The 15123-nt window shown below is 37.9% G+C and overlaps 2 protein-coding genes across 2 annotated transcripts; both read right to left on the bottom strand.

Moving 5' to 3' along the window:
• Positions 1-1693: 1693 nt before the first annotated feature.
• LOC132557892 (uncharacterized) lies at positions 1694-7540 on the bottom strand. Its single transcript, XM_060222417.1, has 10 exons — positions 7142-7540; positions 6729-6842; positions 6197-6311; positions 5365-5617; positions 4552-5074; positions 3812-3998; positions 3216-3473; positions 2791-2962; positions 2195-2343; positions 1694-1960 (listed from the first exon to the last, which is right to left on the bottom strand). Exons 1-10 carry the CDS (start codon positions 7538-7540, stop codon positions 1785-1787), a joined length of 2346 nt encoding a protein of 781 aa, XP_060078400.1. The 3' UTR covers positions 1694-1784.
• Positions 7541-11645: 4105 nt separating this feature from the next.
• On the bottom strand, positions 11646-13513 carry LOC132557910 (uncharacterized; the record flags this gene model as incomplete). Its single annotated transcript, XM_060222437.1, has 2 exons — positions 11646-13009; positions 13475-13513. Coding segments are annotated over 2 exons (1403 nt in total), but the record flags the coding sequence as incomplete, so codon positions are not given.
• Positions 13514-15123: the final 1610 nt, after the last annotated feature.

The following is a 15123-nucleotide window of genomic DNA, read 5'->3' as shown; positions in this document are numbered from 1 at the left end:
TGATAGGTTCGATTTTCAATGGATTTGCTGTTGTATAAGAACAAAAATGCCGAAAACCGCATCGAAATTCGACCATCCGTTTCCGAGATATATCCGTCTAAACGCGCCGATTCACACCTGCTTCGAGATGTTAATCAAGCAAGCGATCAAATTACCCTGATTTACATCCGGGTATTGGTGACGTCACAAGTGGAAGCGCGTCGAGGGAAAATCACAAAATTCAACATGGACGGTACTGACTACTCCGACAATGATTCGTACTCTACTGATGGCGCTCTTCGTTTGTCTTGCGAATCATCGCCTTTCGAAGATTCAGACAACGATGTAGTTGACGAGACATCACATTGTGGGGTTCTTCCGTACCAGTTTGAACCATATGAAGACGACGTAGAAGACAGCGAGAACGAAGATGAAACTGTTGATAGCCAAGCTGACCGCATTGGTAACACCGACTGGTAAGAATGTAAACATATAGCTTATGGTAGTATCTTATTTTATACCTGAAGTTAGACCATAGAGTCAACAGTTTTGATATCAAATTATCTATGATATTATGTATAAACAAATATAGGTTGTAGACCATGTGCAATAGCACCAATAGGTCTTCTCGAGCTCGATCAAATGATACTCTGAATACACATGACACTTGTCTAGACAGTAACATAATCTTTCTTAAATGCATGATTATATCTCCAGGAGGGTTTTAAAGCATCATAATCATTACTGGAATGAAGAAAAAAGGTTAAAAATAGACTGAAGTTTCAAGTAAAATTCATTCTCGTATAGTCGTTGAACAATACATATGACAGTAAGTTGAGTAACAGATAATCACTGTTAAATTCATAATATATGACCATGGTTATTTTTATTGTATTAAGGTGTACATGTGGGAATTGCTATCCTATGTCCACGATGACAGAATCTGTTTGCTGCAGAGAAATCAACCAAGTTAACGACATCAGGAGAGAGGTCCCAAACGTTAATTGTGTCATCGACCATCCAGGTTTTGAACCAGTCTGTCTCAATGTCCATGTATTGAGGGCCGCATACTTTGCATATAGACAGCAGTATGGGGAAGAAATGGAAGACACTCCAGAGTAAGTATTTGTTTACAGGAATGTTTACAAAGTCTTTACTGTCCCAAACAAACACTTTTACAAAATTCAAGTCAGATAAGTTTCATTAAATAATTGTGATTTAGAATCTCTACAAGGAATTCAAAGATCTGATTTTTTTGCAGGAAAAAACAACTTGAAAGCTTTTACAAATTTTAATTGCCCAGCATAAAATTTCATTTTGTAAATGATATATATTCGTGTAAAATTGAATTTCTTGCGCTGTGGTGTTATTTAAAATTCCTACATTATTTTACAGCCGACGTAGGTATGTTGCCTACAGACAACTGGTCAGGTGGTGCTTTGGTTATTTGGGCAGGAAAGTGAGGGTTCTAATTCCATCCTGTGTTGTCAGCAAAGTACGGAGCAACTTCCCAGCTGAAGATGATGAATATACTGGCTTCCAGCATGCAGCATGAAAATTCTTGGGATAAATGACAAAAGTCTCTGTGATATTTTGTATATTTATTTAAAATCGTAATAAATATTTTTTGTATTCTTTTGCTGTTCTATGTAATATTTTCTTTTTACAACAAAATTCAACAGGCAAAAAATTCAAATAACAAATGTAAGCGACATAGATATGTGGATTTCAGAAAAAAATTAGCATCATAAATCAAAGTGGTACGTTTGTACCGGCAGGGTAAGTATTCACTTCAAAAATTAAGTTCAAAAGTTCATAGAAAATCTTGAATGCATTCCTGCTATGGCATCCGACATATCTGGGTGAAGAAAGTCATGACACAACGGTGGAGGAACTGTGGGTGGAATAGGAATTCGTTGCTTTGCTAGTGAAGATCTTTCTGCCATGCTCATGACAACTTCTGTAAGATTTTCCACGTAATCTGAAAGAAAAAATGCAAGTTTCATGATTCATATTTTAACTGTACATTCGATTTCTACATTTACAGAAAAGTTACAATTACCTAAAAACATTCAAATGACACATTCTGTTGATTAAGTGTGCGCTTAAATGTCTGGCAGGTCACGATAGGCAGCTTAAGATAATATACTGAAACTTATATACGAGAAGCAAATGTATTAATACTAATAATTCAAATTCTATACATAAAACTTACCAAAGGTGCTATGAACTTTGACTTTCCTGACGATATGTTCTCCTTTTTTATATTTGGGAAATTCCAAGCGGTAACGCAACACACCGTCTTTATCGACTGCTTGTAATTTGGAGCGGTTTTCATTAAAGTGAAGGGCTGCTAACTGCAACCTGTAGTGAAATATAATGGAAAAGATATAAGTTGATTATATGTTCCATTGCATCGCATTTACTGTGTAAATTAAACTTCATGCAGTATAGGTAAGTCATGGTATACATCAAATGTCATTAACATACTCCAAATTCAAAGCCAAGTTATACTTCCAACGTGAATCTTTACCAAGAGCTGTGTAAAAAATGCGAGTTGTAGGCATTGAATCTAGCACAAAGTATAAGTGTAAATAATCTACAAAGTTAGATGATCATAGCTTAATTGTGGAAAAAGTAATACTAGGAATTTTAACACAAAAAGGCTAATATACCAAGTCTATATTCCCTTAAAAACTAAGGAGCTCACAAATCTTAAATTTCATGGTATTTGGAAATCTCTTTATAATTGGATCCTTTCTTCTCTGACACACACACATACATATCAATATACATGTATCACTTACATACCTACATATCATCCCATGGTATGAAAACCCAATCATTTTTGGTGCAAAATGATTTATGACAGAATGGTATGCCTCTATGCTGGAAGTCTGTTGTCCTGTGGACAACATAGGAATGTCTTTCTTCATCTGGTTGGAGAGAATGACATCATCTAGTCTTTCACTAACCTTGGTTGCTGTAAAGAGAGTTCAAGAATTATAACAGGAAATAACTAGTTACTTTTCACTTTGTTGATTTTCATTTCAAAATTATGATTAATTAATGGACTGAAATTTTCAATAATTAATGTTTCTTCTATGGTCATGGTTTATTTTCACAAAACATGTCCATAGAATTTGTGTCCATTATTCGTTTGACCCAACACATTTTCCCTACCATTGTTATGCAAGTTGAAGTTAATTTCTGAAATAACTGGTATTGTCAAATACCTGGTTTAATCCATTTCTTCTGCCTTTCTCTACCGGACAGGTCACCATGACAACACTTCTCAAACAGAGATCCATGACCTTCATGTATGTTTTGTACATGGTTTGCTACACTCTGCCACTTTTCCATCATTAGGGAAGGATCTGCAGACGGAGTTGATGCAGCTACCCAATAAAGGTGGTTGCTGATACTCTTTATCCAAGGTGTTAAGGCATCACAATCTTTATCCTTGGATATTGCTGTCAGTTTTTTCTTTAATCCTAGTAATAAAAAAACATGTCAAAATTAGTGAGAAATATTCAACTATCAAACCATTATGCAGTTGTCTACAGTCAAACCTGCTTTGGAGCATATCTTTGTATGATGGATAGATTGATTAAACCCACCCGGTGCAGTTTGCAATGTAGCTGACCTCTATACTAAGGACAACTGTCTATAAAGGACAGTTTTCCTCTAAACCTGGGTCTTCATAAACAATTTTAACTATCTAAAAATGACTTACATATCAAACTTAAATTACACTTAGAATACGAGTACTTCAACAACCAAGAGTGTTATATGAAATACATATGAAAAGCATTTTTTGTTGAAAACTTACCCTTTGCTACATGCCAGATATCTACACAGTGTTTTGTTTTAGGCATATTTTCCCTGACCCATTTCAAAATTTGTACATGACGATCTGTAACAATCTTCTGTATAGTAATTCCAGCATCATTGAAGGTCTTCACACTTCTGATCAACCCTTCTTTTTCCATGTGGTAGCTACTTTTGACTTCGTTACTCTAAAAATAGAATGTGTGAAATTGATAAATGAATTGAATGTAAAGGCAAGGGATTTATTTGATTTTTTTCCCAACACTTCCAAAAGGATTCACCTGTGAAAAGACAAGGCTGTCTTACAGCCACTAGGGAAAAGACAGTTTAAACATGCTATGATGTCACAAAAGCTGCCAAATGACATCACAATTTCATTCACAAAAAAATTTATTATACCAACACTGAAACAAGGTTTTCAGCATCATGAGTGTGGGAGAAAAAAAATCAATTGTAGGGTTGAAAAGTGAACAAAAAATCTCAACCATCAGGTGGAGATTTTTCTGTCTACGTTACACTCCCATGATGGAATCATATGATAATAGTACAAAACAAATCACAGATTTTCTAGTAACATGTATGGACAGATTTACTTCACATTTGCAAGTTCACATGGCCTCTGTTTGCCCATTGCAGGCCCCCAAGGGGCCATTTCTGACCCATTTTTTCCATATGGGAAAACAAAACATGATCACAATAGAACAAGAGCTTTCAGCTGACAGGTGAACTAAAAACAATTACCTGAACCAATTGCACGTCGACTACTCTGGATTCATCTAAATCCATCATCGTGTAGCTGCCATACTTTGCAGAGTGGCCTGGGGTATCTGCACGTCCATCTCCTCCCAATACAATTTCCCTATTTTCTTGAATCACACTGTCCAAATAGCACTGCTGATGCTCATTCCAAACTTGCAATATGGCTGGCTGAAGAAAATACCTCTGATGTTGCAAAAATGTATCGCAAGATATTGTGGCCATGTTCATAAAGTTGAACATCCGCAGTGATTTGCTTGGAAGCGACCCAGAAAACAGAATTGCACATGAAAGCAGTAAGTTTCCAGCTGGTATTGACCCGATCATTGGTTGGCTCTTCCAAACATTGGTATAGGAACAAAAACCACAGTCCTGTAGAATTTTCACTGCTGTACCGCGCAGCTGTTGAATATGTCCAAATGTTGGGCTGGAGCATCTTGGGCATGCTGAAAATAATTTTAGGAGTTCTGATTCGTAAACCAAAAATTTTCTGTCTCTTCCATCATCCCTGAAAAAAAAAATTTTTACTTTAAATTATTGGTTTGGGCAGTGTATTTTGTCATAATTTGCCAGGCCAACGAAAGGCACTTGCACTGAGTAATAATTTAGCCTTAGTAATAACACAAGAGATCCAAAAAGTGGTGGTGGGATAAAGAAAGTGATATAGATGAAGATGTACAAGTACCATTATGTGGTAAAATGTTACTAATTATGACCCACAAACCTTTTTAACACAGAGGTCTAGTGACCTTTAATAACAATCATTTAACTTTACAATTGATCATAACAAAAAATCACCTTTCATCATCTATGTTGCTATCAGAGTCAACATCTTCATCTGCTTCACTCTGAAATGACGCATTAAATGAACTGTCAAGCAAGTCTTCTTGGGGACTATGGTCATCCATATCTCCATTGTCCTCCTCTGTGCCATCATGATCAAAAGTAAGATTGTGGTCCTCGCACATGTTGGTGTTTGACGTTTGTTCTGGTTTTATAATATCACACTGGATGGCCACAGACTTGCATTCATTGGATGTCGTCTGACATACTACAATAAAGAAAAATGATAAAAGTGGTGTAACACACTAAGAGAATGAAAACACTTTTTTTCTGAGCTCAGAATATGATAACTTTCTCCTATTCAACACCTTTACAGCAACGTAACATTGGGCTGCACCTGTTCCTTTGGAGCAGAGAGTAGTAGTAAAGTGTAACTATTTAACAATCCGCCATCCATAATGCAGATACCAGAATTAAAAAAACTCTGAAGAAAAAGGTTGTACCAGTTTACAAAAGCACTGGAAACAAGGTCATAATACTAACATCAGGATTCAAGATGGGTGTATTACTAACGAAACTCGGAAGTGTACTGGAAAACAAATTCATTAAAAATTGCAAAAAATTGTAGGGGGGACTCCATCAAACACCCTACACAAATCATTTGTTTTGTGAACAAGATATTATAATTGCAATTTTAACTCAGAGGATTGAGTGTATATTTATCTTCCTTTTTGCAAATCAAACAGAACTGTCTTCATTACAATATGATGAACTGTTAATACATCTGCATAAATTTAACTACACCCAATATCAATTTCTGATGCATAATTTTGATTAATCACTGTACCTTGGTTATGAGTTTTAAAACTTGTTTGTATTTTCTTTGACCTTCTTGCTGGCTTCTTCAAACCTACTTGGCAACCATAGGTTCTTGTTAAAGCTGTTGTTGATCCTGATGGTGTCTAAAAAAACGTTAAAATACACAAACTTCAATAAAACACATGAAAACCCTGTTACATAAGTATCCCTTCTGCCCCATGCCTCTCTGTTATCTGCCTATATCAGACTCCGTAATATCAAGAAAAAATACTAGTTTTTTAACTTTTAAGAAAACAAGCTTATTTTTAATCTAGGTATAAGACTGTTATAATAAAGCACTTTTCAAATACTTCTTTATGAACTCTGATCTGGTATCAATATCAAAATATATCCAACAAAGCTGAATCTGGTTCTAACTTCTACGGAATGGATGCTAAAAACTAGGACATAGTTACAAACTCTATTAATACCATTTAGATTCTATATGCTAAAATAAATTGTCAGATGTTTCCTTTCCATGAACTAATTGCACTTTAGATTGTTTATCCTCAAATTCTTACATGTGGTGTTGAGTTATCACTCTCCATACCGCACACCATGGTATTATTCGAACCGTTGTCAACATCATGGTCAATCTCCATCAGTTCTGTTGCTTGGAAATGCTGTGACAGTATCTGGAGGGGAAAACAAATGATCAAAATCAAAATAATAATGACTTTTAAAATTTCATATCATAATTCAAATTTGAGACAAAAAGGTGTGACTGGTATATACTAGCTGATACTGGTATAATACCTTCACTTTAAATGTACATGCTGTATATTTGATTCTCTTCCCAGTATAGAAAGTTGGGGCACCATTATACATATGTGTAATATAGACCAATGAAACATTGACTAGAATTCTAGTTGTCTGAATGTTTAACAAAATTATGAAAATACCAATACGCACGTCATTACTAAATTGTACATACCCTAGCATTTTCTCTCTTAGTAAAAGCCATTCTTTGTCTCTTTGGCGGTGGTGGCGTGTCTGTAATATTAGACATCGGGCTTGGTTCTGAAGCGTGTATAGATGGAACAGCATCTGGAAGCAGGTCCTTTCTTCGGACTGACTGGCCTAAACTTTCCATGATCTTATACTTCGCCGGGTAACAGGACATGTCGAAATGTTTCGAACAAATTACAGAATGTTTGGTGGCTCCGGCCCAGTTCTTCCTTTTCGTTGTTACAAATGAAGTCCACTTTCTACAAATATCATTATTCTTCAATGGAAAGAAATGAAGGGAAACTCCATCTTTACTGGTGTTGCTGCAACCGAAAACAACACATCTTTTTCCTGAACGTCCGGCAGTCGGCGACGGGTCACCCATGGTCACAATAATTGACAGAAAAATCCACGAACGCTCACAAATATTTGAAACCTAAGTAAAACATTCCACAGATGATGACACTACTGTTACTTTACCATCAATTATAGTATAAATTAGTCGAATAACATTCAAGTAGGCCAAAAAAACGAAACGATATAACCTGGCTTCTGCTGGAAAACTAATGGCTGCCGGAGTGGGACAGAACGCGCGCTTCCACTTGTGACGTCACTACTGAAGAGCTATGTTACAGTGCCGTTCGATGATCTCGTTCAGGTGTGTTTTTAGCGTTTTCGACAATAACTTTGGAACGCGTGGATCGTTTTCGGCGATTTTTGCGGTAAATGAACGAGCAAAGGCTATTTGATTTAATGACACATATATGACAAAGCATTCAGGTTCCTTCACTGTAGATGAACCACACAAAGAAAGAACAGTATTCACTGTTGGACCGTTAGGATTTTTCGAATTTAACCGTATGCCTTTTGGATTGTCCAACGCCCCAGCGACCTATCAGCGTCTAATGGAAGAATGTCTTGGTGATCTTCATTTGAACATTTGTCTTATCTATTTGGATGATCTTATTGTGTTTTCAGGTACTTATGAAGAACATTTACGTCGTCTTGAAAAGATATTTCAGAGACTCAGGGATTGCGATTTGAAGTTGTCGCCAAAGAAATGCTGTTTCTTCAGGAATCGAGTGAAGTACGTAGGACATATTGTATCGGAGGCTGGTATAGAAGCTGATCCAGACAAGATTGCAAAGATTCGAGATTGGCCAGAACCATCAACGCCTGAAGATGTAAGAAAATTTTTAGGATTTGCCGGATATTATCGCAAATTTGTACCCAACTTTGCTCATATTGCCAGACCGCTCACTGATTTACTACCACCTACTCATAAGAAGTCAGCAAAGTCTAAGAAGCAGGAAGAAGTTGAGTGGAAATGGGGCACCCGGGAGAGAATATCATTCCAAAACTTGAAAGAAGCTCTTTCATCACCACCTGTTCTTGAATTTGCCGATTACACCAAACCATTTGAGCTTCATACAGATGCCAGTTCAATCGGTTTGGGAGCTGTTTTGTATCAGGACCATGATGGTACATGCCGTCCAGTTGCTTACGCCAGTCGTGGACTTACAAAAACGGAGAAGAATTACCCAGCTCATAAGCTAGAATTTTTAGCTATGAAGTGGGCCATTACCGACAAGTTTCATGATTATTTGTATGGAAACCACTTCACAGTTTACACGGATAACAACCCTTTAACCTATGTACTTTCAAAGGCAAAACTGGATGCTGCAGGCCATCGCTGGTTGTCGGCCTTAGCTACATACAACTTTGACATACGCTACAAGCCTGGAAAGAACAACCTGGATGCAGATACTTTATCAAGATACCCAGGACTTGAGGATGATTGTAGGACAGACATCCAACACATTACCAGGGAATGCATCAAAGCTGTGTGCAATGCCATCACTGAGGGATCTCCATTTATGGAAACCATGTGCATGTCAGCTGAGGTCTTAGATGATACCGACATTGGACAAGACTTCGGAGAATACACACCCACACAGATGAGGAAACTACAGAGTGAGGACGGAGCAATTGGTGACATATTGCCCTATGTCAGGAATCATCAGAGGCCAAGAAGATTTATGGATAATTGTAATGAGTTCAAGGTCTATGCAAAGAAATTTTACAACTTAACTCTCTCCAGAGGGGTCCTATACAAGAAGACTCGAGATGATACACTTCAGTTAGTATTGCCCTTGTCATTGAGACGGAGGGTGCTTCAGGCCTTACACAATGACATAGGACACCCTGGGCGTGATAGGACGACGTCAAGCATACAGGATCGATTCTATTGGCCTGGAATGTGCAAGGACATAGAGGAATGGGTGAAGCTGTGCGATCGCTGTACCAGAGCCAAGACACCAGCAAGAACCCGAGCCCCACTTGTCAGCATACAAACATCACAGCCAATGGAACTTGTGTGTATTGACTTTCTTACACTAGAACCAGCCAAAGGAAATTATCAATATCTTTTAGTGATAACCGATCACTTCACTAAATATGCACAAGCCATACCTACTCGGAATATGTCGGCTCATACTACTGCAGATGCTCTTTACCATAACTTCTTCATCCATTATGGGATGCCCAAGCGAATCCACCTCGACCAGGGAGCTAACTTTGAAGGAGATCTCATAAAGGAGTTATGTCTGCTATTAGGAATAGAGAAGTCGAGGACAAGTCCTTATCATCCGCAAGGAAATGGTTTGTGTGAGAGGTTTAACAGAACTTTGCTTGACATGCTTCGCACATTGAATCCAGACCAAAAGAAAGATTGGAAGTCATTTATTGGACCCTTCACTAATGCATACAACTGCACTAGGCACGAGACAACAGGGTATTCACCGTACTACCTGATGTTCGGTCGACACCCCAGACTACCAGTTGATGTTGCTTTTGGCGTTAGGGAGCAGGATGAAGACTCTGATCAACCCTCATATTCTGCATATGTTGAGGAGTTACGTGAACGTTTGAAGCAAGCATATCATTTGGCTTCATTGAATGCTGATCAAGCACAAAGGAAACAGAAAGTGGGGTATGATGTACGAGTACGTGGTGCCACCTTGGAGCCAGGAGACAGAGTACTTGTCAAAGTACTTGCATTCAAAGGCCGGCACAAGATTGCTGACCCATGGGAGAGTGAAATTTATATAGTGGAAAGTCAGCCAAACAATGATATTCCAGTATATATCATTCAACGGGAGGATGGTACTGGAAGAAAAAGAACCATGCACAGAAACCATCTTCTTCCAGTTGGATATTTGACGCCAGATTCCAGGAGCATGGATGATAAAGCACCTACAAGGCCTAAACCTGCGCCAAGGCATAGGAAGCCTAAACCAAAACAAACAGTGAGTGAGGATGTGGAGGTGGAGCCCGAAGATCAAAGTGATACTTCATCAGTGGTAGTCCATGTTTCCACACCGGAAGAAGAATCTGTTACAGTTACAGATATTCCAGTTCAGCAGGATGACGGTCCACATACAGCTGACTGGGATGATGAGGTTGTTGATGACGATCCACCCCAAGACGTTGAGGGTGAGCAACCTCGGGAGCCAGAGACTGAGCTCAGGAGGTCGGAGCGTGTTAGAGCTCCACCCAAGTGGTTCACCTCAGGTGAGTTTGTCATGTCAGGCCAGGAGCCTGATTGGCTGCGTAGAGTCAGATACTTGTTGACACTAGCTAATTCAAAAGAATTTTTAAATCTCTCTCCACAGATGACAGAAGCAGTAGTGTCTCTTGTCACCAAGAAAAACTGACGAGGACGTCATCTTATTTCCAGGGGGAGTATGTGGCAGTGTCAATTTTACTTTTATCTATTTATATATATTTTTATAAATGTACTTGTCCAACCGGTTTGTTTTGTCAGTGTATGTTCTAAGAATTTCTCACCTGTGTTTTGTTATGTAAATGTCTTGTCACGTGATTACATGCTTGTTCGTGCACCTGTATGTTCTGTATCGTTATTCACGCGCTGGACAGAGACATGGACAGTCGCAATTATATGTTATATGGTTTTTTCATTATTCCTTTTGTAATGGGAATAGTAATTTTTGCAGAATTATCTTAAAGAAATTTATTACAGATATAGTTAATTACGTTTTGTTGTTTTTCTTTCAACAGAACCATAGATCATTTTATTGTAAAAAAGGATGTTATCTCTTGAGACCCCTGTCAGATTGATAGGGTAGGTATATTATGTATATATATTATTTAACTATTAACTACATCTGTGTAATACAAATGGTAAATCCTATAGTTTATCATGTGTTGGCATTGGATATATATATTTTGATGAATTCGTAAAGTTTAGTGTAACCGTTACGGGAAATATAAATATGTGTAAAAAGTAAAGTTGACTCCATGTCCAGTGTAACCGGTACTGTTGGTACAGTGCGTAGTTTGTAATATGTCTTATACGTGAACTTATGTTTTATTTGTGTTATTGTAGGGTCTTTTGGTGCGTCTAAATAAACGTATGAAAGGAATGAATCCAGCGTTATTTTATAAAACACTGTAGCATTGGAACCCGGCTACATAATCAATGACCACAAGTCTGTGTACTTGTCAGGTTTGACTCCCACACTCAGAAGATATAAACCACATTCTTTTACACCATATTTACATACCGTATTTAACACAGCACGTTTATCAACTTTTTTCTCATTCAACAACTCATCGAATCTTTCAACAAATACGGGATCTTTCCATACATCTAGAGACTTAATAATATATCTACTATCATAATCATACTCCTCACACTCAAACTCTCGGAGCAGACGTTCACACAGACGTGTATAATTATCTGATGATAAAACAATCATGTCTGTGGATGTTTTTGAGGTTGTGAGATAACCGAGGAATTTCACTGGACAATTCTGTATATAACCAACTGGTGTTTTGTTCCAATACAAACGAGCTACTGTGACACGTACAGAATCATGATTAAATCTGTATACTTCATCACCAAACCAATTTTTCTCCTTCACCACTAAAAATCCTAGCAATCTGTCTAAACTTTCTTTTACAAATCCTACTTTTCTCTCGTACTTCAATGAGGATCTGTCCTCCTCACCATCAATCAGATTAATATTAAATGATTCCTCTAACAATGTTTTGTTGATTTTATCACTGTTTGGGTCTAGATCTTTAACTTTTATCTCCCCTCCATTGAGGAAAAGAAACAAAATGGCACAACATTCTGATAATCTAGACAATGCTTCATTCAAAAATTTAAAAGGTTTCTCAAAAAATTCCCCACGTTTTGCCTGCAATTCCACGGAGTTATAGAAAAGGTGGCAGCATTGGGGAAAGCCAATGCTTGAAGCAGATTTTACAATACTTTCTATTTCTTTCTCTTCCCATTTATAATTGTTTGGCAGATATTTTTGTAGAAGTTCTTTTCTTTCCTCTAAAATCCTGTATGTGTCCGAACTCATGTCAATAAGGTTATCTTTGGTAAAAACTGGTTCCAAAGATCGCTCTTTCAAATCATTATATATTTCATTACGAATAGTAACAAGCAAAAAATTGGCCTTCATTTGTTGATCTACAAACAGTGTTTTTACATTATTAATTCTTTTGTTCCACTCAGCTACATCCGTATTTCTAACATTTCTCTCTCCAAAAATATCATCAATAAAAGTAACCAGACTCGAGTCTGGAGACAATTTATCTAATTTCTTGATTTCATGAAGCTGAAGAGGTTGCCTGCATTGCTGCTCCTTGATCAGCCAGTCCATGAGTTGAAAGGCAGTCGAAGTCTTGCCGTCTCCTGTGTTACCCTTGATCATTATGACTCTGTTCTTTCCGAGTTTCTCTTGTGCGTCATGAAAAGCTTTGGTCTCCATGAACTTTTTCTCCTCTTTTTCTGTTTTAATCCTGTTTATAGTTTGAACTGTAAGAAAATAAAGAAAGGATATATATTAAAAATAAACTAAAAACCTTTATTAGTATACAGCACTTTAAATACGTTAAGATGTAACTTTTAAAGGGCAGTTTGAATGAACATACATTCTATACAACATTTTTATTCCTGTACAACATTTTTATTCCTGTATTACCAAAGTCCAAGATATTATATTGGAATGTATTATATATTGAATTATGTCTTTCACCAGAATACGACCCGTTTAATGTGTGTATTGTGAGGACCTATAGGAACGGAGAGAAGAATTTGATGTGTGTTATAATAGGGATAAATCTGAGTGTACTGAGATATTTGCGTTTGTGAACAGAAATATAACTTAATAGTTTGGTGTCCAATTAATTCCATTGATGGTGCTTGTTGTTGTGAGTCTGGTTTTGAGGAATCTGCTGTAACTTTTCTCACACCGTGCCCAGTCAAGTTGATGCCACTCACCTATCAAGGGTCTTAAAGGTTTCAAGTCAGATTTGATTTCTGTAAAATAAAGATTCATATATTTAAAAGGAGTACTCAGAATTTAAAACACCTGAATTATCAATAAGTACATTTCAAATGTACTACTCACACAACTAACCTGTACCTGTGTGTACATTTCACATGTACTACCTACTCGCACAACTAACATGTACCTGTGTGTACATTTCACATGTACTACTCACACACAACTAACCTGTACCTGTGTGTACATTTCACATGTACTACTCAAACACAGCTAACCTGTACGTGTGTGTACATTTCACTCCTCCCTAACACAAGAGAAATGTGATTGACACATCACTCCTCCCTGACATTAGAGAAGTGTGACCGATACTTTCACTCCTGTCTGGCATTAGAGAAGTGTGTCCGATAATTTCACTACTGACTGACATTAGATAAGTGTGACCGATACTTTCACTATTGTCTGACATTAGAGAGGTGTGACTGATACTTTCACTCCTCCCTGTCACAAGGGAAGTATGACCGATACTTTCACTCCTGTCTGACATTATAGAAGTGTGAGCGATACATTCACACTTGTCTGGCATTAGAGAAGTGTGACAGACACATCACTCCTCTCTGATATTAGAGTACTGTGACCGATACTTTTACTCCTCTCTGAAACAAGAGATGTGTGACCGATACTTTCATTCCTCCCTGACATTAGAGAAGTGTGACCGATACTTTCACTCCTCCCTGTCACAAGGGAAGTATGGCCGATACTTTCACTCCTGTCTGGCATTAGAGAAGTGTGACCGATACTTTCACTACTGTCTGACATTAGAGAGGTGTGACTGATACTTTCACTCCTCCCTGACATTAGAGAAGTGTGACCGATACTTTCACTCCTCCCTGTCACAAGGGAAGTATGGCCGATACTTTCACTCCTGTCCGGCATTAGAGAAGTGTGACCGATACTTTCACTACTGTCTGACATTAGAGAGGTGTGACTGATACTTTCACTCCTCCCTGACATTAGAGAAGTGTGACCGATACTTTCACTCCTGTCTGCCATTATAGAAGCGTGACCGATACTTTCACTTCTGTGAAACCGATACTTCTGACATTAGAGAAGTGTGACCGATACTTTTACTCCTCACTGACACAAGAGAAGTGTGACTGAAACATCACTCCTCCCTAAAATTAGGTAAGTGTGACTGATACTTTCACTCCTGTCTGACACAAGAGATGTGTGAGCGATACTTTCACTCCTGTCTGGCATTAGAGAAGTGTGACCGATACTTTCACTCCTGTCTGACATTAGAGAAGTGTGACCGATACTTTCACTCCTGTCCGGCATTAGAGAAGTGTGACCGATACTTTCACTACTGTCTGACATTAGAGAAGTGTCACTGACACATCACTCCTCTCTGACACTAGATAAGTGTGACCGATACTTCCACTCCTGTCTGACATTAGAGAAGTGTGACCGATACATTCACTCCTCCCTGACATTAGAGAAGTGTGACCGATACTTTCACTACTGTCTGACATTAGAGAAGTGTGACTGATACTTTCACTCCTCCCTGAGAGAAGTGTGACATTAGAGAGGTGTGACATACTTTCACTCCTGTCTGACATTAGAGAAGTGTGACCGATACTTTCAC

The sequence above is a fragment of the Ylistrum balloti genome, unplaced genomic scaffold (genome assembly GCF_031769215.1).
Source record: "Ylistrum balloti isolate Yb309-2 unplaced genomic scaffold, AGI_CSIRO_Ybal_v1 Utg370738, whole genome shotgun sequence".
Lineage (NCBI taxonomy): Eukaryota > Metazoa > Mollusca > Bivalvia > Pectinida > Pectinidae > Ylistrum > Ylistrum balloti.
The sequence above is the reverse complement of the archived record's forward strand: the minus strand, read 5'-3'. Positions and strand labels throughout refer to the sequence as shown.

Coding starts and splice junctions, on each gene's coding strand:
- LOC132557892 (XM_060222417.1), bottom strand. CDS start 7,540: ATGGGTGACCCGTCGCCGACTGCCGGACGTTCAGGAAAAAGATGTGTT. Junction 6,843..7,141: donor CTAAGAGAGAAAATGCTAGG/GTATGTACAATT, acceptor TTTCCCCTCCAG/ATACTGTCACAGCATTTCCA. Junction 1,961..2,194: donor CAAAGTTCATAGCACCTTTG/GTAAGTTTTATG, acceptor TTTTTCTTTCAG/ATTACGTGGAAAATCTTACA.